The following is a 25,767-nucleotide window of genomic DNA, read 5'->3' as shown; positions in this document are numbered from 1 at the left end:
TATATATCTTTAGGTATTAGGACTAGAATTTATTGAAAATTGTTATGAAATTATGGATGTCCATTTCACAAATATAATGCTCCTTCCACCATGTTAATGGTTCTTCCTTTTTCTTCCACCATGTTAATGGCCTCACATTTCTTCCACCATTTCATATATTAAATACATATGTATCACTATAAATAGAGACGTAAATTTTCATATGAAAGACACTTGTAACACATTTTGGAAGAATAGTAAAATCTCTCCTCTTTTGTCATTATTTTTATGGTTTCGTCATCCATTAATATTGTATTTCTTTTATTCATTTTATAACAACGTTATCGACGAGGCTAAAAGGATAACTATGAATAATATCACGACCTGCGTGAATTATTTAGACTTAGCTACAATTAATAAGTTAGTTTTTTTGTTTCACGTTGACTCCGTACTACTACTTTGATGACGGTATGTTTTCTTTAAAGCATTGACAGTGGTATTTGTCTCTCAAATCTTATGGAAGAAAGAAAATTGAATCAGTAAGGATTTCTTTCAAATGGCTATAGCCTTCTTTAATTTCCACGGCAAGCACTTATTAAGAATATTTGAAGAAAGGAAAATAAGAGTTTCCTTCTACAAGATGTATTACTTAGCCAAGAAGTTGGCGTTACAATTTTCTTTCAATAGTGACAAAGTAAGTATCATGCTTTTATCTGACGGTAAGTAGTATTCATTATCTGCCTTTGAAAAGGTATTAGAGTTTTATCTTGACTTTTGATAGTTTATCGATGGCTTCTGGAGAAATAGTTCTCCATGTTTTTGGATCCATATATGGATTTACCGTTGAAGGTTAATTTTTAATTCAGGTATGCAATATTTTAAATTATTTAATTCATGCTTTCACATGATAAGGATAGCCCACAAGGTATATATGGCTATCACGGGTTTGCTCTAATGGTCAACTCGTTGGGTTTGTTTGATTTATGAGAACCTAATTGGTTCTGGATCATTATCTCAAATTTGTTCTGAAGAATAATAATGTTAACGGGGATTATAATATTAATTTCGTATCCCTTAATGGCTAAATGATAATTGGCAAGAAATATTTAGTCACGGAAGTGACAATATTTTTATGTATTGTGTGGCTACAATTGACGACGTGCTAAGAAAAATATTAAATTATATGTATCTTATCGATTTCTTTCTGAGTAAACGATATCTTAAAAGAAATTCATTATCACAATTTGATATGCTTAAGGCACACGCGTTCGGATGATTGTGTTCCATTTTGAAGAATGAGAACTTTTGATAAAGCTATAAATATAGATCCATTCCCTGAAGTGAATGTGATAATATGTAGTAAAACATAAATATAAACGTGCATTTGATTGTGAAAATATCGTAGTCCATCTAGAAGAGGTAGAATAATTGAGAAGAAATATTACGAATATTATATGCTTTACTCACGAAGTGGTAAAACTTGAAACTTACTCGAAGACGGTAAAACTGCGAAACTTTACTCCTGAAGCGAAAGAATTACCAAAATATCGAAATACTCGAATCAATGTATTCTTGTGTTTGAGCAAAATAACGAGCTATTGATGAGCGTCGTATTTCAAGCACATTTAAATAATCGAGGTTTCATTCCCAAAAAGTGAATGAACTAATACATAACTTTTTGTCTCCTGGAGAGATAAAATACAAGGAATATACATGTTATTTTGGTGGTATATGAAATTAAGACATGGCAACACGTACAGCAACGCAGACACATCTTAAATAATTTTATCAAAATATCATTCTAAGAAAAGGGAGCGAGTAGAATGGTTACTGCTATAACCACGTTAATACATTATGGTTAGTTGTTATTGATTTCCTCGAAGGAAATAACAATTAATGTATTTTCCCACGAAGGAATTAATAACTATATGGTTGCCTCTTTGATACAAATGATCAAATGTTAATGATGAATCTCCGTTTTGAAGGAGATGTTTAAAATATTGAAGTTTAGAATTCAATATTTATTTCGTGACACCAGTAGTGTCGAAATTTTTTCATAGTACCAAAAGTATTTAAGAAATATTTGGTAATAGAAATTAATGATCAAAGGCTCCGGAAGAGCTAATTATTTATTTGCAAGTATCATGACACTAGCGATTGTCCAAATAATATCGATCATGATAAATAAATTGAAGTCTCTTGAAAGATGTTATATATGATAATACCATTCATCGTAGATCGTAATTGTCGATCGGAACAACGTAGTAGATTTGAAGTTACTAACAATAAAAATGGTTATCATATTGAGACTACAAATGATCGGAATATTAAATATCTTCAAGTTACTACGGGTAAGAAATACACATATGAAATTTTACCCGAGCATGATGAGATCACATACCACGATAAACTAGAAGTTTATTGATATATAATTTCATGCAATAGTAAACCGGAGAAGTTTATTAAAAGAAATAACTTTTCGTCATAGTAAACTTGAAGTTTACGAGTACGGATAATTTTATCGATTGACAAGACCATTTTGACGTCACGATTTAAATCGATTGTGCTAATTGAGTATTAAAAACATATTGAAGAACTAGAAGATTCTTCAAGAATTTGTTTGTGTTGCTTGTTCTCATGATAAGTTGATTACAGGGCTAATGTTAGATTTGAATCCCCAAAATTCGAAAAATATAAAAGGTGAATGTGGGCCCCTTTTTTTGTAATGTGATGTCTTAAATAGATACATGAAGACGGTCACATGTATGTTTATTGTCATTGGCCGGTTGACATTTCTGAGAAGTTGCTCGCTCAAAATGATTGAGTTGGAAGCACAATTTCGAATATGTAATCAAGACAATCATCTTGATAATCTTGGTTTTTATATCTAAGTTGGTTTGGCACTAGATGCCTCCATGTCTGACTAAACCATTGCTTATGAGAACGAGTTTCGGATGTTGGTACGAGATATGATATATTGCATACAACCACTTGTATGCTTCGGATCAATAAATTTTGATAAATTCTCCCCTCGTATTTGGTTCGGGTCGGGAACTAGATATTTACATCTTTTAGCATTTGATGTGCGGTACATGATTAATGGATATACCATGATGCACACGAGATGGATTTTCCCGAAAGAAAATGGGGACATATGTCACTAAAATAGGGAGATAATAGCGGCTAAGAAATATGTTGTGAATTATCATCGGTATGATCCTCGAGATAATTCAAGTCAAATCTTTGGAGCATTCTTTGTATTTCATATTTCATCGCAAATGCTTCTAATGTCACGGAAGGACGAGTCTATAACATGCGTGGAGCATGGTGAGCCAATCGGTTCCAAATATAATAATCCTTGAAAAGGAAGGAGCAAATGATCATAATAAGGAGGCAAAAGTCTTTCTTGAAGAGCTACGACATAACATTTCATAAACCTTATGAGAGGTTCGAGTGCACGAAAATAATGAAGTGATGAGATCTCGAGTTATGTCGAATTGCGACAGGTATAAAATGATATCTTGTCGACGATATCTTTGATACAATATGGCGCAATATTGTATAAGATTGTGAGGATCTGAGTACTACGTCTCTTAAAGCATGTTGACGTAGAAATAATTACCAAGTAAAATGATGCATCTTGGTAAACGTAATGTTTATTGGACCAGCAGTCCAAACATCAGAAAATGTCACATTATTTATACTGATGGATGCTGTCACAACCTATGTGGCTTACTTGATGAAATTTAGATGAAAATTCCTGAAGGATATAAAATGCCTGAAGCATTTGGTTTAAAGTCTCGGGAAATGTATTCAATCGGTTACAAAGATCATTATATGGTTTAAACAATCGGGTGCATGTGGTATAATCGCTTAAGTGAGTACTTGATAAATGAAGGATATACAAATGATGCCATTTGTCCATGTTTTTATTAAGAAAACAAAATCAGGGTTCATTATACTTGCTGGTTATGTTGATGACATAAATCTCATTGGAACTCCAGAAGAGCTCCAAAAGGCGATTGAATATTTGAAGGAAGAATTTGAGATGAAAGATCTAGGAAAGACAAAACTACATCCAGTACGCAAATTGAACATTTCCACAAAGGGATCTTTATCCGTGATACTTGCCTATATAGAGAAAGTTTTAAACGGTTTTACATGGACAATGCGCATCCTTTAAGTACTCACGATGATTGTTCGCTCACTTGAAGTGAGTAAAGATCCGTTCAACCTCGAAAGAAAATGAAGAGCTTGGTCACTGAAGTACCATATCTTAGTACAATTGGTGCACTTATGTATCTTGCTAATGCTACGGACACGACATAGCATTCTCTGTTAATTAACGCAAGATATAACTCTTCTCACTACACGAAGACATTGGAACGGAGTTAAGCATATATTGCGATATACGAAGGGAACTAGCGATATGGGTACATTTTTATACCTAACGAAAGGTAGTACGGATCTTGTTAGTTATGCGGATGCGGGTTATTTATCGATCCACGCCAGCTCGATCTCGAACGGACTATACGTTTACATGCGGAAAATCTTGCTATATCACGAGTGATCCACAGACGATCCATTGTTGCTCTTCTTCGAATCATCTTTGAGATAATAGCTATTCATGAAGCAAGTAGAGAATGTGTGTGTGAGATCGGTGATACGTTTCATCGAGAGAAGATGTGGCTTGAAGTGTGATACAAAAATACCCGGGTATTATATGAAGATAATCTTTGCGTACGTAGCTCGATTAAAGGAGGATTTATAAAAGGAGATGAAGCGAAACACACATTTACTTGAAAGTTATTTTTTTTCATGATCTCCGGAAAGAATGGTGATATTGATGTGCAACAAATCCGTTCAAGTGACAATCACAACGATTTGTTCACCAAATCTTTTGCAACTTCAACTCTTGAGAAGATGATATTCAAAGATTGGAATGCGAGAACTCGACACGTACGAATCTTAGTCTTCGTCGGGGAGTGAAATACGCGTTGTACTCTTTTTTCCTTAACCAAGTTTTGTCCACATTGGGTTTTTGTAAAGGTTTTTAATGAGCAACTCGAAAGCTTACTAGATATGTGTCTTTCTTTCTCCTTCATTGAGGCTTTTCATGAGGGTTTTTTAAAATAAGGTTTTTAACGATGCGTAAATCATCTATGGACATCAGAGTGTTATGAAATTATGGATGTCCATTTCACAAATATAATGCTCCTTCCACCATGTTAATGGTTCTTCCTTTTTCTTCCACCATGTTAATGGCTTTCCATTTTCTTCACCATTTCATATATTAAATACATATGTATCACTATAAATAGAGACATAAATTTTCATATGAAAGACATAGCATTTTGGAAGAATAGTAAAAAATCTCTCTTTTGTCGTTATTTACATGGTTTCGTCCATTAATATTGTGACTCTTTTAGCTTCATTTTATAACAAAAATTACATTTGTGCTGCTTATAATAATGATGTCTCTTTAAAAAATGACCACTACTAGGGGTAGGAGGCAGTCCTCATGCCTTGTCAAGACAACACCCTAGCCCCCAAAAAAGGGAGGTGGTCCTGATCATGCCTAGTAAAAGACTAAAAGGCAAGTTTTTCCTCGTATGAAAATTATCTTTTTTTATGGAACTAAGGTCAGAATCAAATAATTAAATTTATTAAGGTAGAGTTTAATTACGTATATAAAAGTAGACTTTTATAAAAGGGTGTCCGGTGCATGAAGCATCTCAAAGTTCACGTAGATTTTGGGAAAGGCCACGCTTAAGGAAATATGATCTAAAGCGATGCTATCTGATACAAATATTCAGCAATTTAAAGCTGTGGCCTACGGATCGCGGGAGATAATTTCAATGTTATTTCAGTGCTTCTTTTCAAAAAGTAGACTTTTGTTATAGTTGTTATAATAAAGTTTGGATTACTTCTTGAAAGCAACGTGGATACCCTAAACATTATACGTAGTTGGAAGACTTGGGAGAAGTATCAAAAGAAAGCACCTGACTTAATTTAGAACTACGGTTGGAAGACTTGAAAGGAAAGGATGTTTGAGTATTGGTGGGTAGCTTGGATCATACCACGCAAATTAAAGTATGTTGCTTTTAGTTTAGAGGTCAAGTTTGTGCGTTTGTTTGTTTGGTGTGATCAACAGATTTGCTTATGGAAGTCATGATGTCTAGATGAAGAGTAAGCCTTAAAGTTTGGTAAGTACGAGATACAAAGCTATTATAGGGAATTAGTAGACTTATACCCGGTGCCAATGTCCGTGAAAAATAGTAGTACCATTTAATGAAATCATTAAAAATACTTACTAAATAGGGGCGGAGCTAAGGAGCGCTAGGGGCTCATTGAAATTCTATTGATAAAGATGTTGAATCTCTTAACTTCTTCGTGTATTTATATCTTTATATTTTGAATTCATTTAATGAAAATCGCGGCTGCATCACAATTAGTCAAAATAACACTTCTTGTGGAATTGCTTCCATCACTGTCATTGAGCTATCAGCTTGTTGGCTAGTTGTCCACATTTATTTCCACTTGACCATGTCTGTTTGCAAGGGCTAAATGAACATAAACTTGTGCCAAAGACTGAAGAAATAAAGGCTATCACAAGCTAACACAACAATTCAAAGTTTCGTTCTCACCAAACTTTGCAATAAATTGGCCCCTACGTACCTCAAGTCTTGGCTCGAGAAATTAAGGGAAAATTCTAAAAAGGAACACAACAATCTTAATATTTTTAGCGAACAATATCATTGAAAGGCATAGTATAATATAAGACTTTGCTTATATAAAGACAATGAATAAGTTCTTAGTGAAAAAAAAAAACTGGACCCGCTGGCATCAATCTCACACATGCTATTGTTGTTATTTTTCACTAAATCAACAGCTTAGAAATGTCCTAACATAAAATTCATCATTTTGTAGATGGTAGTGTATACAACTTGTTGCTTGTAGTTTTAGCATGGTGCTTCATAGCATTATAGTAAACATATAGTGACATAAAATAATAACGAGTCAACCACACAACACAGAAGTAAGAACTTATTAATGGGCCAGAAGAGGGGCCAGAGTAGCTACCACAGGGTAAAGTGTACAGACAACTTTAGACGTACGGTATATGAAGTTAATCTTGACAAAGTCTAACTTCAGACGCAATATCTGCAATTTCATATGGCTGAAGTTCAGGCATATATGCCAGAAGTTCAATAATTTTTTTCCTGACTTTAGTTATTTTTGTCCGAAATTCATGCACATATGATTGAAGTTCAAGCAAAAAATGGCTAAAATCAAGTAAAAATAACATATGATCCTGAAGTAGACAAAAATGACTGCAATTATTTCGTTGCTGCTTCATCTAAAATATGATTATGATCCTTTGATAATTGTATTTGTAAGCTCATTACTCTCAAACACCCTCTTCTTGAATTTATTAGCCCAAATAACACAAATTGAACTATCTTCTAATCTTCCTTTAATTACACCTCAACCACTTAAAAGTATGTTTCCTTGTCTTTGGTGATGGGCCTTTTCAATGAGAAAAAACATATTATTTTGACTCTGGTAATTAGATAGTAATTCTTTTTTTTTTTTTTTTTTTTGCGCAGATTGCCCTTCTTTTAGGGTGGTCTTTAAATTTTGCCCCTCAAATTGGTCATCTTTAAGTTTTGCCCTTCGCTTGAAAAGGTGGCCGAAAATATGCGAGGTTCTGGGTTCGAATCCCCTCTTAGGCATAAAAATAAAAATAATTTCGCAAGGAGATGCTTTGGGAAAAATATGCCTTATATGGCATAGGTTGCCTTAAGACATAACTAAAAGTCTACCTTATAAGGCAACACTTTAGTTATGCCTTAAGCAGAGGCGGACCTAGGATTTGAGCGCAACGGGAGCACCATTATCTCTAGTACGTCAATTACTAGCGACAAAGTTAGGCGTGCGACTCTTAAAAAATTTACCGATTACAATAGCAAAGTACAAACTTCAATATTATCAAATATAATTAATTTGGTACTAATATAACAAAAGTACATCATCAACTCATACTTGAACTCAACACGTTGAAAAATAAAAACAAACCTGACTTTTCAAGACCTTAAGTTGATTGTACAAAATCCCAAATTTAAGAATATGATGAGATTTTAGGACTTAGTATAAGATAATACAATTTTTAATTAAATTAAATCAATAAAGCTATGTATTCCTCAACGTCTAGTAATTAAATACTATTATATACATATATAATAAGTAATCTATATTAATCACTAAAAAAGAAGAGAAAGCTTTACCGTAAGAGAAGTACGATCGTTGGCTTGAATTCGATTGCCGGAGAAATTAATGAATATCGATAATAGATTCGACTATGGGTGACATTCCTAACTTAGTGATTTGTGAGAAAACTTGATAATAGAAGAAGGGTTTGAGAATGGAAAGAGCCAAAGGAGTTTCTTTTTGCTTATTACGTTGGGAAAAGATGAGTGGGAAGTGGGAAAAGATCTTTTGGAATTTGGGGCTTTTGGGGGGAGAGATTTAATGAAAAAGTAAAATGGGAGAGGACTAAATAATAAAAAGATTTAAAAAAAAAAATCTGCATTAAACGCAGATTTGTACAGCAGTTTATTGGACAAATTTTTTTTAAAAAAAATTGTAGGAGCTGAGATTCAAACTCGAGTTACGACGTGTGAGCATCAACGCAGGCGCACTCTACAACTGAACTACTTTAGCAATTATGTTTGAGGGGTCATTTTAAAATATATGATAGTTTTTCAAGGTATATAAATATATGTATATAGGATTTTTTCCGAAGTTACGGGGCACGTGTCCCCCCCACCCTTCAAAATGGGTCCGCCCCTGGCCTTAAGGCAACCTATGCCGCATAAGGCATACTTTTCCAAAAGCCTAGCCTTGCCTTGCAAATTTTTTATTTATTTTTATGCTTGAGCCGGGATTTGAACCCAGAACCTCGGTATTTTCGGCCACCTTTTCAAGCGAAGGCCAAAACTTAAAAGACCACCAATTTGAGGGACAAAAATTAAAGACCACCCCGAATAAGGGACATTCCTGCAAATTGCCCATAGTAATTTGGTTACTAAAAACATACTATTGTTATGGCTTGAATTGAATACTATCATAAATCATAAACAAGAGCTTTACAAGAAACTAAATATTGAAAGAAGTGTACAATGAAAAATTGAACAACATAAGCAAATTTGCTCATCTAATAACATAACTTGTGAACAATTTAACAAGACAAGTAGAATAAAGATTATATCAAGTTTACTCCGTCTTGCAAAACTGATGAACAATTGAAAAACACCAGCAAGATTTGCCCATCCAGCAAAACTTTTGTACAATTTAACAAGATAGATAAATTATAATGAAGAAAGCACCAAATTGTGGCTGCCTGGCAAAACTTTTGAACAATTAAATAAGGGCAATTTGCAGGATTGCCCTTCGCTAAGGGTGGTCTTTAATTTTTACCCCTCAAAATGTTGGTCTTTAAATTTTGCCCTTCGGGCAGAAATTCTGCTTGTACGGCCCAAAAGGCAGAATTTTGCAAAGTCTGCCTTGCGAAATTCTGCCTGGTGATTTTTTTTTAATTGAGCTGGGGTTCAAACCCACAACCTCGGGGTGTTAGACGAGGGGTAAAACTTAAAAACCACTAATTTGAAGGGCAAAAATTAAAGACCGGCGCAAATGAAGGGCAATCCGCGCAAAAAAGAAAAGATTAAATAGCATAGGAAAAGATTTGTCTATCCGGCAAAATTTGTAATTAACTTAACAAGATAAGCAGACTGATGATAGTAACAAGTTGTGGCCGCCGGAAAAACTAGTGAATAATTGAACTAACACATAGAAGTTATCCCATTTGACAGATCCAGTGACCAATTTAATAGAACCAATTTTGATCGTCCGTAAAAACTTGTAAACATTGAAAAAGAGTACTTTTTTAATTTCTTTAAGTTGTACAACGCAAGGTTCTCTTTGCAAAACTTCATTAAACGTGGATAATCTCCTTAAATTAACTGGTTTTCTCGGCTATAAAATCCCAACTTTTTGGTCTCAAGTCTCAACTCTCAAAATGCAGTAGGATTTGCAATAGGTAGTCTATTTTACATGTGTTATTAAGTTATGTTCACTTTTTTCAAAATATTTAACTTTTAGCCAGTATTGAAAAACTTCAAACATGTGATGCTACTCTTCCTGCGCTTCTTTCAAAGTATAGGAACTTTAAAATTATGTAAATTTGATTTACTCTACTAACAGTCAGAGCTCAACTTTTAAACCGGGACAGATCATTTGATTTATGAGATTCTTTGACTTGGGTATAAAGTTGGGCTTTGCAGTCCCCAACATTTTGGGCTTTGCAGTCCCCAACATCAGAACTTTCGGTCCGAAAGTTTTCAAACTCAAACATATGGGTCTGCAGTAGAGGACTAACAAGCTTAACTTCAGACTCAAATATCAACCTGAGATTTTCAACTTCAGTCTCACTAATCTGAAGTTGATTATGAGGCGGCTAAAAATTAAATGCTTTGTAAGTTTCGTTATTCTTTAAATGGTGGGGCTCCAAGCGACTATTTGTCTACCTGCCCAAAATGGAAAGTTGCAAACCTCTAGTGGGCCTAACAAAAATAACCAGATGCCCGGTTTTTGCCTGTAGTAATTTTATCTAAAAGATCTAATCAACAAAGTAATGATCATATGAACTGAGACTAAACTAGAGGTTCAAGTCATTTTTTATACAGAAAGCGAATTAGTTGAATAAATAGCACAATCTTTTGAAGTGAAAAACATACATTTAAAATACTTAACTTTAGGGAGTGGGGGACAACTTTGGCCATGTCTATTTTGAATTGTGCTCGCACAATTTAATTTATACGTTGGATTATATCATAACACATGAATTTAACATTCATAAAGACATCATTCGAGGGACTAGACAAATCTCATTGTTTCTTTAAAAATAAAAATTACACAACCAATAATCTGAATAAAATAGTTACAAAACTAACTTGATCAGTCAGAGCATCACTATTCAGTTCTCAGCCAAACACTTTCTTTCTTCAGAAAGTCCCAATTCTTTTTCCTTTTCCATGGACATCAAGAAAGTAACAGTGTAACTCCTTTTTTTTTTTTTTTTTTTTTTTTTTTTTTAGGAATTGCTATGCCAAATTTCTAGCCATCTTACATACATTACAGTAAACATTAAAGTGCATGCTGGCTCAAAACTTTTACCAGCTACTAAAATAGCTATTTTGACTTATTTCTATGCATTTCTTGTAGTAATTGATTAACAGAAAAAACTCAATAACATATATTTTTTTACAAGGCAACATTATCAAATCCATTAGCATGTCCATTCTTCTTAACAACGTCAACATCATCATCATCATCCACCATAAATCTCTTCCACAGCCAATGCTGCTTCCATACCTTCTCCGTCATCTCCTCAATGGGAACATTCTTCGTCTCGGGCAACAAGAAGAAAACAAACAACGACATCACGAAAATCCACCCCGAAAAGAACAAGAATATCCCGTACTTGAAATGACAAAGCATAGATAAAAATGCTTGTGCCATAACAAACGTAAATAACAAGTTGACACATACAGTAATACTTTGTCCAGCCGAACGTGTTTCCAATGGGAATGTTTCACTAGGAATTAACCATCCTAGCGGGCCCCATGACCACGCGAATGCAGACACGTACGTGCAGATCATGATCACTACGAAGATACCCCAACCGTGGCTAAGGTTGTCTGAATGGTCCGTTACTTTGATACCTAGGATTATCGCAATTACTATTTGAGATATTAACATTTGGACCCCGGCTTCTAGGAGGAGGAATCGTCGTCCGAGCTTGTCTACAGAGTAGACAGAGACTACGGTGGAGAGAACGTTGACCGCTCCGGTGATCACGGCTGAGTATAGGGCTGCACTGCTTCCGAACCCTAGTGTTGAAAATAAGACGGGTGCGTAGAACATAATGGCGTTGATTCCTGTGAATTGCTGGAATATCTGTTGCATGAACAAAGAAAATGAACCAAATTAGTAAGAATGTGAAAAACTTCTAATACTACTAGAGAAATTTTCTTTTAATTAATATTAGATTGAGATGGATTTGAATAAAGCGATATAGCTTCATATGTATAATTGAGTTCGAACTAACTCCACGAGACGATCCTAGAATTTCACTTGCAGCAATTTGAATGTACATAAATTTTGAACATTAGGACATGGTTCTGGAGTTTCAGTGGTAGTTCTTCGAGTTCTGAAAAGATTTTTTTGAAGTTCATGTGAATTTTAACTATTTTATCGCATTTTTAAGTTATGACTTTTTATTGAATTACTTTTATGGACCATGCCTATAGGCCATATATTCCAATTAACAACCCTACGAATGACTATTTAGTATCATTTTTCCTAGTCTTTCTTTTTTGAGATCAAACAGACACCTAATATTAAGCTATCAGTTTGTTAAGATAGACCCTCAAAACTTCTTTGGCATATGACTCTCTAACATATTTTCTTTTATTTTATTTGTGTGACCCAAGCTACTAGGCACAAAATTGAGTACTTCATAACCAAGCATTATGTGAAGAAGTGTAATTTCGATACCCGTGTAAAAGAATTAATTGTCCATACTAAGTCAAACTAATAACTTGAAAAATAATTAATAAACTGACCTGGAGTGCAACTGAGATGATCAATTGAGGTCTATTTTTACTTTTGAGTAGATTTCTGAAAGGGTGTTTGACTTCTTTAGCAATACGGCTAGCCTCGACAAGCTCCAAGAATTCAGGTTCAATGTTGTCAGTTCCTCGGATTTTTCTAAGTACTTTTTTGCCTTCTTCTAAATAACCTCTTTCTATCAAACTGTTTGGTGTTTCTACCACAAATAGTGCACCCAAGGTCAATAGCAATGCTGGGAAACCTGCTAATCCCAATGATAATCTCCATCCCCATCCTCCTTTTATTCTGCAATTACCATTTTTTTAAGAAGAGGAAGTTATGGTTAGGTACAATTTCAATGGATAAAGAAGAAAGTTAATAAAAGGATCTACTCTAATAAAAGAAAGTTCATGTTTTACGCCCTTTTTTCATTTAGGAGTAGGCATAGAGTTTATTAGAGTAACGAATACTTTTAAATCTTGCAGTCTTAAATTAAAAATATGCGTAATGTATCAAAATCGTATTATCTTAATAATGTTAATATTGAAATTAAGAAACTATTAAATATAAAAAGTAATATTATTGAAACATAGGGAGTAATACTATTTTTTCAATGTTTTAATCTTTTAGTGGTACGTTCTTGTTTGACCGACGAGTCAAAAAAGGATTCAAATCGAGAAACTTGAATTAATTACAGGAGAAATTTTTAAAAAGTAAGTGTAGATATACTCTTATTCTTCCTCAAGCACGTTTAAGTACAGTAGTGTGGTCGTTGAAAATAACTCCAGCTATTTCCAGGCAAGTGGATGAAACAAGTAGTAATAAAGACAAGTACACAAAATATCAAAGGAGAGTAAAGGAAGTGTCAAAAAATGAGTGGTCGATATCAGACTCCAACTTTTTAATTTCTTTCCTATTTATTTATTACGAAGAAGAGTCACTTTAAAAAATGAGGAAAATTACACAAAAGTCTTTCAAGCAAGGACTCAAGTTTTCAAATATGTGGACCAGTCATGCATTTTCTTCTACGTTAAAATCAAATTCATGACGCTTGCACTTATGTTTGGTAGGACATTGGGAGTGACCAATATTATAAACTAGGGCCAAAAACTTTGACTTTTGGACTTTTTTGAGTCTTCCACAGTAAAAGCTACATGGAAACATGGTGCACGTGTAATCTTGGTATTCGATTGTTAGTAAAATAAACATCCTAATTACTCAATCATACACTATATCATAAAAATCTCCTTATAAAGAAAAACAAATTTAGAATAAAATAAATATCGAGTAAATTTTTTTCTAAATGGTGAGAGAAACTTACTTTTCTGTTCCGTAGTTGACGAGTTCGGCGAAAAGAATGCCAATAGTTACATTAAGTTGAAACAAAATGTTAAGTCCTCCACGTATTCTGGTAGGTGCTATCTCTGATAAGAATAGTGGAACCGCCTGAAAAGTACATGCACATAATATTTTAATTTTGAGAAATACAGAATATAGAAGAATTGGAAAGTACAAACTTTTTCCTAAATTAAATAAATAAACTCCAAATATTATTTTAAAAAAATATTGAAAGAGCTTTCTCGTACATTCTCCGTATTATAAAAGGATATTTATTCACGAGTGACTTGCAAACTTTTCTTCGTAAAGTTCTGCGTAATTTTTAACAGATAATTAAGAGGACACTCCCGTGGAACATGTTAATCTTTAGATTCTTATCGAAACTGCAGTTATTGTATCTTCTTTTTTGTTTCCTTTTAACTTTTTAGATTAATAGAATGGATAAGATAAGAATGAATGTACCGAAGTTGCAATTCTACTTGCTTCTTTCATGATTTACGGAAGACTAAAAAGTTCCAGTTAAACAGTTGTGACCACATGATATTTGATATTCAAAGCCGTGACACTAAAGTTCAAACTGTAAATCTTTTAATTACTGAAATACCCTCAAGCGTTTCAAAACAGTAAACCACTTATGTCTCTCACCAACCAAAAGGTGAAAGGATAAGGATAAAAAGAACTTAAAGTTAGTCCTCTACCAAAAACAAAGAATCAAAATTCAAAGAAAAGGTGTAATCATAGCCAACAATAAAGTAGTAATTCAAAGGAATTAGCTTTTCAAAGTGGGAAAGATACAAGGAAGCTTTCTATGGAGGTCTTTTCTGGACAAAGACAAACCTTTGAGTCTCCATTTAAACTTTATTTATGCTTTTTTAATACTGAAGGGGTCTTCCTCACATGTGTAAACAAAGTCCATGACCCAAATTTTGTAAAGCAAGAAAACAAAAAATTAGGAAAAGCTTAGTGAGATTTGAACTTACTATTATAACAAAAGATAACAAACATCTTTTTCTCATCCCCCACAACCCCACGCCACCCACCCCTCCTCAGTTTGTGGATCCCATTTTCGACCAAATGTGGCACCGTGGTCCATGGCCGACCATATTTTCCAATTTGACAACAAATTAGTAAAATAAAAATATTCTTAAGATCGACAATCATATAGAAGATTCATGTGTGATAATTATATTTTTTTTATTTTTTTCCCGATATTTAGTGTTGTTCTTAATATGATTAATTCGAAGTCATGCCGAAAAATTTAATTTTAGGACCATATATACTACGCCATCATAATCTTTAATAATTGTGTAATAATTATGTAATACTTTAATGCCGATAAAGGCCATAACATGTCACTAAAGAAATAGGGACAGTTTTCAGTTTATCGTGGCCCTCAACATAATGGGAGCTGGGAGTAGTCTAATCCAACCAAACTAAGAGGAAAACATATAAAAATTTCAAAATACTTACGTGATCCCTGTGCACATGCAATGCAGATTGAGTATAATGAGTCTTTATGCCACGTAAATTATATTTGAAACCAGTAAGTATAACCATCTAAACTATCGTCCCCTTTTCTCTTTTTTTTTTATTTTTTATTTTTTTTTTATTTTGAACCATTAGCATTGAGGGCTAGGTGGATTAAAGTTATAACTAGCGTAGTCCATACTCCATACTCATTTACAAAAGAAATTAATACTCTTTACATTTCTAAAAGTCTCACATCAATGACAAAACTTCTCAAAAATCGTACTATTATCTACTCTTTGACCAGTATTAATAATTTTGGATTATCACGAAACTTTATCCAGCACTCCACTTATCTAGACGATAAGTGAAAAATTTCCTCTACACTTATTACTACTGTTTCATCATTTCATCATCAAAAAGTTTATCTAGTTCTTTACAAAGATAAGCTCATCCATTTCTGGTGAATCCACTTTAAATTGAATTTAACACTTACCTTGTGATCAGTACTTAACTTTAAGTAGTTCAAAACATTTACGTACGCGTGGAGTTATTATTTTTACACCATCAGATAAAATTAACCGATAACAATTAAGTTTTCATCACAATTCAGCTAGAAAATAATGTAATAACAAAAAACTGGGTAAATTGTACTAATAAAAAATATACTATATAATATCAGTGTATATATATATATATATATTTTTTTTTTAAGTGAGATTAAGAACCGTACCTGATTAGCAAAACCAACCCCACAACCAAGAAGAATCCTTCCAATAATAAGCATAGCCAAATCTTGAGCTGCAGCATTTAGTACAACTCCAACAATGAAAAAACAACCGGCGATCAACATAGTTAATCTCCGACCAAGCTTTCTTGTCGTGTAAGACGCAAAAAACGTTGACGTTAAACCAGCCAGATACAAAGATGAAGTAAATAATTGCAGCCCTTGATTATCGTACTTGCAGTAATTACTGTTAATCCCTGGATCCTTTGTTCTCTTGTAAACTACTGGAAAGAATTTTTTCAAAAATGGATCCATTGATGTAACGCCGCCTGTAATTTTTCACAAATATTAGAAACCATTACTATAGTATTAATCAAATTTTTCAAAAGAGTTGTAAGTTAATTTAGATATTCATTTTCTTTCTTTTTTTCTATTTTTGGTCATCATAATTTTTAGGCTTTCCAGAGAGTTGGGAAAATCCCACTTGGCTGGAAAAGTTGAACTTTCTTCTCTTTTCTTTTTGTACGAAAAGGTAACTTTGTTTTTAAATTTTTTTTTTTTTTTTAAATATAACAATATAAAATTGCATGTTTAATTTAACCCATTACTTATTATATTAGGGTTAAAAAAAAAAAAACAAAGCCAAAAAATTTGGCTTTTAAATATATTCGAACTATATTTGTTTTCATCTGAATCCTTTTGCTGGAAATTACACTATCAGGTTAATTTTATATATATATGGAGTAATAGATGTTAATCCTCTTCATTTATTCGTATTAATTTCTTAACATTTTAAATCCATTTAGTAAAATCTTGATTTCATCACTCTTTAGCATAATTCAGAAACAAAGAAAGGATAACAAATTTTAAGAATCATAAGAAAACAAATAAACAAAGAAATGCTCAAAAGTTTTCAAGATTTTGCAACGTCATGATCATCATAATAAAAAGGTAACTAAAAATAAGTTTAGAAAAAGATAAAAATGAAAATATGGAGTATTATGATTTACCAGAAACTCCAACATCATAACCAAACATAAGACCTCCAGTAGCAGCCATAATACAAGAGATGATAACAATAGGTGTAATTTTAGCCTCAAAATGTGTTCCTCCACCACCGGAGGTTGAAAATCCTCCACCAGCCATCGTGTATCTAAGTTTTTCGACTTCAAAATAATGCAGTTGTAAGTAACTCAAGAAGAAGATGGTTTATATGAGAAAATTGTAATGAGAGATGGTTGATATTTTGTGTGATCGAAATAATGGGAGAAGCATAGGGGGCTATATATAGAGCAATGGGGAAATAATGAGGAGGATTAATATGGATGGAGCCCCACGCCACCAGTATCTTTACACGTGGATTATATTTGAGTTGACTATCTTAGTTGTATATTCTATAGTTTCTTGCTCGACGGCTATGTACTAGTCAACTCAAACGTTCTTAGTTTTCAGAAATAATGTACACATGGTTGGTGACTTTTGGCTTTTGGACTATTGAAATGATCTCATTGATGAAATTTATCTTCATTTAATCGGATATCTCGGGTTATTTTCTAAGTGATATAAATATAAATAAGTATTTTGTGAGTTATTTCTGGTGACGCATGCGTTTGGAATAAGTATATGTCAGTTCCGTAGATTAAGTTTTCAATTCTGGTAGAGAGCGTTTTTTCTTTTTTATTTAATCTTATTATGCAAATAAATTTGGATAATTAGTCGGTGGACAATAAATTTGGATTAGTCGGTCGACAGTAAATTGGTTTTTTTAGAGCTTTGTATTAGTGTTTAAGAAAAGTACTTACCTTAGATTTAAAGAATACTAAAAGTCTAAAAGGAAAAATACACTTTTCGTAGAACACTGATATGTGGAGAATAAAAAAGGAAAGAAATTATACAAGTGGATAATTAGGTTACCCTGTTGGGTGGCACGAATTGTGTGCTATTTTTATACAGTTTTATAGAATATCCGATTGTTTTAGACTTTTCTCATCAAATTGCTAATGGTCTTAATAATACCCCCAAAAACGAAAAAAGGGGGTAGCGGTCTGTACTGTACACCAAAGCAGCTGCATGTTTTATATTTCTTTCAAAAAAAAAATCTTGTGTTTTATCTTTAGATGTTTTTGTTTTTATCTTTAGATGTTTTAGTGTAAAATAAAAATCATTTGGAAAATTTGATATAAAACTAAAGAAATCAATTGACCCTAAAAAAAATTGAACTTAAAGAATATATCTTACGTCACTGCAAGAAAAAACGAGGTAGAAAGACCAAACAAGTGTGTATTTATAGAAAAAAAATGTGCATTTGACCAACAATTAATTGTTCCTTTGTTCCATAAATTGTAGTCCATTTCAGTGTTCAAGAGCCAATTTATTTGTCTTTCCGTCTTATATCATGCCCAAATTAATTCACCTTTTGAAAATATAGTTATATATTTGAAAATTACATATTTAGGTTCCCATATTTTTCACTTCATATTGACAACTTATATAATAGGATTATATGTAGGAGCTTGTATTTTTGTACATGAAACTTTACATTCAAAATGCCTTAAAGGAGCTTTGATGTCAAGATCTAGGCTATACATAATTACATATGCAAGTCTTTTTAGATGAACAATTGATTGTTAATGAGTTAGAAAAGTACATGACTACATTATCTATTAATTCCGTGCTTTTGGATTTGATTTTTGAATAATCAATTAAGAATTGTTGTGAGAAATTTGTGTTTTGAGAATTTTATTTTGTTTCAATAAACAAACCGGTTTTTGTCACAAGAATTAATGTACCATGTAATTAGCCTAATCCAAACTAACGTCAATTCTAAAAAGTTCATTTCGTGCTTTCTTAGAATAGTACTCCCTCCGGATAAAAAATGGCCCAGTGTCATTTTTTTTTTCAGTTAAAAAAGTGTCCACTTATTCAATCAAGAAACAATTAAACTTATCTTTCCAGATTTGCCCCTATTAAGTGTTATGTGATCAAATCCCAATGCCTATTTAATTAGGGGTAGTTTAGTTAATTTACATATTTTTTTTTTCTTGGAGTGAGTAGTTTCTTAAGGGGTCTGCAAATGACTAAGTGGACTCTTTTTTTTATCCGGAGGGAGTAGGAATTATTAGACCCCACATGATATACAGCGCATCACCGGGCCTAATTATTAATAAACATTAATGTCAATTTTGAGTGGTTCTTTCTTGGTTTCTTAGAATATTAGGAATTATTAGACCTCACATGCTCACATGAAAATTTCGTAAGTATACACCAAACAAGCAATAATTAGGCCATAACAGCGATGAAGTTTTCCCCTAACTATGGCAAATAAAATAAACAAACTCCTGGGATTTTGAGAGGATTAACTAAAAGAGGATAAAACAAACTCAGATTTTTTCCTTACACAAATACCTAGATGTTGTTCGAAAAGTTCAAGTGGATGTTGTTAAAAAATAAACAAAGAATTACGTAAAGAAATGATCCTATACCGTCCCTGGAAAATGGAAGTAACATTTGTCCTCATTCTAAGAAAAAGAATCTTTAGAGGGTCAAAAGACACCTCTTTATTTTCTTTTTCCTTTTCTTTTTGTAATTGGGGATAATTGCACACCCATTCTTCAGTAATTGATAAATTTTAATTTTAGTCCTTGCATATTTGGTTTAGTACTCAATAATTTGTTTAATTAGTGAAGATTCACGATTAAATCAACAATGCGCACGTATTAATTAATTAAAGGTTAGATGTGCCTTATCAGAGGCACAAACACGCTTAACCTTCAATGAATCTAGTTTTTTGGCAGGGCATTGACAAGTGTTTTGACATGACAAAAGGAACTTTTATCAAGAGAATGCATTGCCAGAAAGATTATACAGGAAGTTTATTTCAGAATTCTAAGCTTGCGGTATTCATACAGGATTTGAACTCTTATCCTAGTTAACATGATTTTGAGGCTTTAATGTAATAGAAGTTTAATAGCTTTGATAATGTCTGTGATGCACTAAATCTGGGGCATATGCCAGATTAATGATATGTGATTTATCTCTTTTTTGAGTTGTAAATGTTTTTAGTTGGTAATGAGATCATTTAATTTCCGAAAAAAATATGTTTTTGATCCTCTACTAACAATGTTTTGTGAATTTAATGAACTTTCAAATATAAAACCATGTAAATGCTCGGGTTTTAAATATTCATACTTCTTCTTCTTGTTTTATACCAAAACTGGTTAAATTTGTGAAAATTTGTCAGTGGAAGAAGTAAAAGCACACGACCCTCTACCAATTAAAAAGTTAAATATGTTTACTACGATATTACGTGTGCTAAAACAAAATTTGCAATAATTAAAGAATCAAAATTGCAAATTGTTCTTTTAAATTCATATTCATATGGAGACGTCGTGTCAACCAAATTTGTTTAGCGATCACATGTAACATACCAATAAGGGCTTAACAATTAGTTCACAGAGAAATCAATCAATCAATCAATAAAATTTTATAGTTAAGCAAAATACTGTTATATAAACAAACAAGGAAAAAGATTCTCTAAAAATATGAAGACAGAGTATAATTGTTAGTCTAATGTACGTTGTTGGGACACCCTTAGTCAAGATCCTTAAAATAAGGATACGAGATAGCAAAAACAAAAAAATAAAAATCAAAATTTCTGGCCACGTTTAACTTTCTTTAACAGCTGGATTTTTAGTGACAACATCTTGATTAGGATATATATATTGATCTTGCATTTACTTTCTATATTTCCTCCTCACGTGTATTTTGAGTGGGCAGCCATCCAAGAAACAAAAAAAAATCTTGTTTTTACAGTCTCCCTTAATATTTATGAATTTAGGTATGCCCTTGAATAGTAAGAATTTAAAAAATGAAAAAAAAGGAAAGGATGGTAAAGTTTGTCAATTCTGGTTTCTCCTAACAAACAATAATCACGTCTCAATCAAAGGGATTGTTTGGATTTCAGTCTCTCCTTCATATTCATTTTTGTTTTTGAATTTTTTTTGGTATAAAGGATTCTACAAAACAAGTCAAATTTTCAGTTTTAATTGAACAAGTTAGTCAATTACCTCGACCTCTGCTTACTTATTTAGGCAGTTAACTTCAAATTCTGCTAAAATTGACTACTAGCTTATGTTGTAGCAGGTGTTTGAATTTTCTTTTTTCAGTTTAATCCCCTGAATCAGAAGTTATATGTGGTTGAAAAGTATAATTAATAGAGTAAAACGCTCGTTGCGTAAAGAATATTTATTTTTAGGATTCAAAGTTGTTGATATTTTGAAAAACTTGCTCCTTCTCAATAGATTCTTCATTTTTAAAGTTGGATATCGCATATATAGATTTAAAAAGGATAAATACATAGCAAAAGAAGAAGAAAAACCTCAACTTGTCTCCTTTATTCAACTAAATACTTACCTAACTGATAAAAATTTATCCACACCGGGTGTTTACACCAAACCAATAGATGTATGACATGTGTTTGAATATACACAACTAGCACTTAATCATGATTAACTAATGCATATATTCACTTTATTAAATCACTTGACCATAGTATATTACATTAGTTTGGTGTAAACACCGAATGTGGATAAGTTTTTACCATACTTAAATTTTGCGAAAATTTTGCTAAGATTTCTATTACTCCCCTATCCTTCACAAGACCATCATCAGTTAATTCACCATATTTAAGTCTATCCAGTGTTACACAGGCATCATCCACCTTGTATTATATATGAAACTCTGAATTCTGATTGAAATTATAGTATGTATCAATACTTAATTCATTTACGGGCTTTAATTTAAGAAAACAACCATTAATTCTACATTAAGATTTTTTTTTTTTTATAACGATTTGATTGAATAGACGTTGATGATGTTAGAGTGACTTCATCACAATAACGATAAATTTCCAATGAGAAAAGAAATAAGAAACAAAGTCATATATCACTAGTTGTAGGTCTATATTTTGCGTGGAACACCAATATTGACCACGGCAGAGATATAGATAAATATTTGAAGTCAAAAATAGCAGTAGGATATTAGGAATTGCTGGAAATTAAATGAATTTGGATAAGAAGGAATACGCTAGTAGAGGTGCAAAAGTTGTTAATTTATAAGTTACTTCCTCCGGATATAAAAAAAAAAAAAAAAGTCCACTTAGCCATTAACACACCCCTTAAGAAACTACTCACTCCAAGAAAAAAATATATAAATTGACTAAACTACCCCTAATTAAATAGGTATTGAGATTTGATCACATAACGCTTAATAGGGGTAAATCTAGAAAGATAAGGTTAATTGTTTCTTGATTTAATAAGTGAATACTTTTTTTTATCCAAAAAAAAAGAAGACTAAGTAGACACTTTTTTTTATCCAGAGAGAGTAGCTTTTTGGGGCATATTTACATATTCACACGAGAAAAAAAAAATCGCAAAAAGTGTGTGGGAATATGTTAATTCCAACATGTACTACTTGCTTCACAGAAATACTAGTGATGTTGATATACTCCTATAATCATTTATGGGGGAAAACAAGATATATAGTCATTTATGAGTGCCTTTTCTTAAATTTATAACCATTTAATGCATGTTCCTGAAAATTGGGAAAATACATTTGTCATTCCCATTTTTTCTCATGTATTTTTACTAACTTACACTTAATTAAATATTAGTCTCTCCGTCTCAAAATACTTGTCATTCTTACTAAAAATATATGTCTCAAAATATTTGTCATTTTAAAAAATCAAGATAAAATTAAGTAGCTTTTTTCCATTTTAACCTTCGTATTAATTACAACATTTAAGAGAGAGTGCATCATTGATGGAGTTGGCATAGATATATGTAGATATTTATTGAGAGAAGATACCATGATGAAACATTTTAAGAGGGTGAAACAGTCAAAATGTATCATTATCAATGCTTTCTTAAGGGGCATGTAAATGAAAAACACAACAACTATTTTAAGACAGAGGAAGTGCCTACTTAATATAGTTTCCTGGTTGAATAAATTCGGAAGAAAATAATTAATGTCTCTTCTTGATTATGTGAAACACCACTTATTTTGGACCAAAATTAAAAGGTAAAGCCCCACCTAGCTAATATGAACCGGATGGAATATTAAGTTCTAAATTAATAATTTGTACATATTAGATTTTTTTTTTTTTTTAAAAGATAAATACCAAGATCTAAAACAAATTTACTGACTTCTCGAATCCCCTTCATACACTCTAGCTCTGCCCATGGTAATAATAGGAGTGAAGTTTCCTATAAGAAGTCACTAATATTTTTTTTTTTTTTGGTCATTTTAAGATCATCTAATTTACGATAAATAAATAATACCCATTTTCCCATTGATGCCTCATTCTACGAGCTAATGTTCACAAGAAAATGACAATGATTTCCAACACATGTTTATAGGGAAAAAATAAATGTTTGTACCTCCAAAATATTTCTTGTGAAAATGTAAGTATTTTTAAACTTGAATTTCGGTTTTGACTTTGTGAATTTTGAATGAATTACGTCCTACAATGGGTAGCAACATAATGGCCCATGAATTCTTTAATGTCAAGTCCGGAATTTTAGTTCCCAACATAGCTGATATATGAAGTTTTATCCAAAAGCCTTATTACAAGGTACATGCATGATTATTAAGTAGTAAGTAATGTAAGTCAATTTTATGTAAAATGTTAAAAATAGTGAATTACAGATGCATTGCTTCAAACTATTATAGAAGTGTGAAAACAAGTAGCCTCAAGAAATTTGATTTTTCAACAAAAGAGTGCTGGAGGTCGGTATCAAGTTTAAAGGTTGACCCCCAAAAAAAAAAGTTTGAGGGCTGACTGTTGAAATAAGATACCTGTATTTTCTTGTTCGTCTTTTAGTTTTTCTTTCTTTTTTCTTTTTCTATTTTGCAAAGTGTTAACTGTTGACAAAGAAGGAAAAACACAAACAAAAAAGTGTAAAAAGACCTAGAGTATGCGCATGGAAACTTCCATACATATAAAGTGGACACCATCTATATATAGCTACAGGTCCCTCCCCCCCCCCCACCCCCCACCCCCACAACACACACACACACAAATTAAAAAACCTCCCACACCCTGCCCAACATATTCGAGAAATGATCTAAATTTGCTTTTGAATTCTTCGAAAGGATTTAAATTGACCTCCGATAATGATAGATGAAGAGAATAAACCACATCAGTGACGGACAAGAATCTTGAGCTCCTTATAAGGCTTGGGTAATCCTCCTCCCTGTGAGCTAGTTTTTGGGGTGTGAGTTAGACTCAATGCCCAATTTAACATGGTATCAGAGCCAGGCTCATGCCCGATCAAATGTGGGGCCCCGAAAAAAAGAGGTGCAGAATGCCCCTGGATCAATTAATCGATCCCGACCTATGGGGGTGAAAATGCCCCGGTCCATGAATGTGCACGCTCCAAACCGGATAATAGAACCCCGATCTAGGCGTGAGGGGTGAAAAGAATATATCACATAGGTGACGGACGAGAACCCTGTTTGTGAGGGTTCGAATCCTACATTGTAATCCCCTCCCCCATTTCCCCTTCTCCTACCTCCTATGTAATAAAAAAACAATTTAAAAAAAAAAAAAAAAAAAAAAAAAAAGTCCGGGCAATCCTCCTCCCTTTGAGCTAGCTTTTGGGGTGTGAGCCGGGCTCAATGCCTAATTTGACAATTGAGGATAAATATACTCTTATTGTTATAAGATTGGTCCAAATATGTACATATTCACTTAGGGAGAAAGTTTTTCAACATATGACTGTTTTTACAATTAAAAAAAGATAAATTCACGCTTAAACTATACTAAATAATTCAGATTTGCTCATAAACTTTGACAAAAGGGCGGGCAATTACAAATAACACGTTGGGCACCATGAATCATATTGGAGAACACATCAGAATGTGTATGAACCTTGGAAAATCATATATTGGAGTAGTAATGAAGATCTTATCTTATCCTAAATCCTTCATCAAGATTTTATTTGGAAAGTAATTATACAACAACCCTATGTGGAATCCTTGTTGGATCATGTTGGGGTTTCTTACTAGTGAGTTAGCTTATACAAATAGATAATGTAAAGAATTTTCCAAAAACTATTTATAAGTAATCCTTCATATAAAGTGAAATACATAATCTTGGAAAGAAAATGATACTTGTTGCAAGAGATGGAAGCAATTTATATTGCAACAATAATGACATATATGAGTTAAACTCTCTATGAAGGAACTGGGAAAAATAAATATATTAGCGTCTTTTTATTTTTATATTTATTTGTGTAGAGTTAATTGGATGAAAACTCTTGATCATCAAAATATTACCCACATAGTCATTCTTTTTCTTCTTTGTTGGTAGTAGAGTATTATTTAATCGTCCTAATTGGAGGGATTAAAAGAAAATCAACGAACTATATTCCTTATTATCATACAACTATAATCTTTGGGTTTCGGAATTTTGGTATGGAGAAAATATAAACCTTTCACTTTTACTATTCATGCTTTTAGTTATTCGTCTAAAAAGAAAAACTAATTGTTATTGCCACTATGTGCTACCCCTTCTGGCCTTT

At 32.6% G+C, this 25,767-nt stretch overlaps 1 protein-coding gene across 1 annotated transcript; it reads right to left on the bottom strand.

Annotated features, from left to right (window-relative positions):
• Positions 1-11,297: 11,297 nt before the first annotated feature.
• Positions 11,298-17,451, bottom strand: LOC132047379 (sugar transport protein 13-like). The gene is made up of 5 exons (XM_059438432.1): positions 17,197-17,451; positions 16,193-16,515; positions 13,976-14,100; positions 12,669-12,960; positions 11,298-12,000 (listed from the first exon to the last, which is right to left on the bottom strand). The coding sequence occupies exons 1-5, from the start codon at positions 17,330-17,332 to the stop codon at positions 11,305-11,307; spliced, it is 1,572 nt and encodes a 523-aa protein (XP_059294415.1). The 5' UTR covers positions 17,333-17,451; the 3' UTR covers positions 11,298-11,304.
• Positions 17,452-25,767: the final 8,316 nt, after the last annotated feature.

The sequence above is a fragment of the Lycium ferocissimum genome, chromosome 1 (genome assembly GCF_029784015.1).
Source record: "Lycium ferocissimum isolate CSIRO_LF1 chromosome 1, AGI_CSIRO_Lferr_CH_V1, whole genome shotgun sequence".
NCBI lineage: Eukaryota > Viridiplantae > Streptophyta > Magnoliopsida > Solanales > Solanaceae > Lycium > Lycium ferocissimum.
The sequence above is the reverse complement of the archived record's forward strand: the minus strand, read 5'-3'. Positions and strand labels throughout refer to the sequence as shown.

Coding starts and splice junctions, on each gene's coding strand:
- LOC132047379 (XM_059438432.1), bottom strand. CDS start 17,332: ATGGCTGGTGGAGGATTTTCAACCTCCGGTGGTGGAGGAACACATTTT. Junction 16,516..17,196: donor TTATGATGTTGGAGTTTCTG/GTAAATCATAAT, acceptor GAAAAATTACAG/GCGGCGTTACATCAATGGAT. Junction 14,101..16,192: donor GGGTTGGTTTTGCTAATCAG/GTACGGTTCTTA, acceptor TGTACTTTTCAG/GCGGTTCCACTATTCTTATC.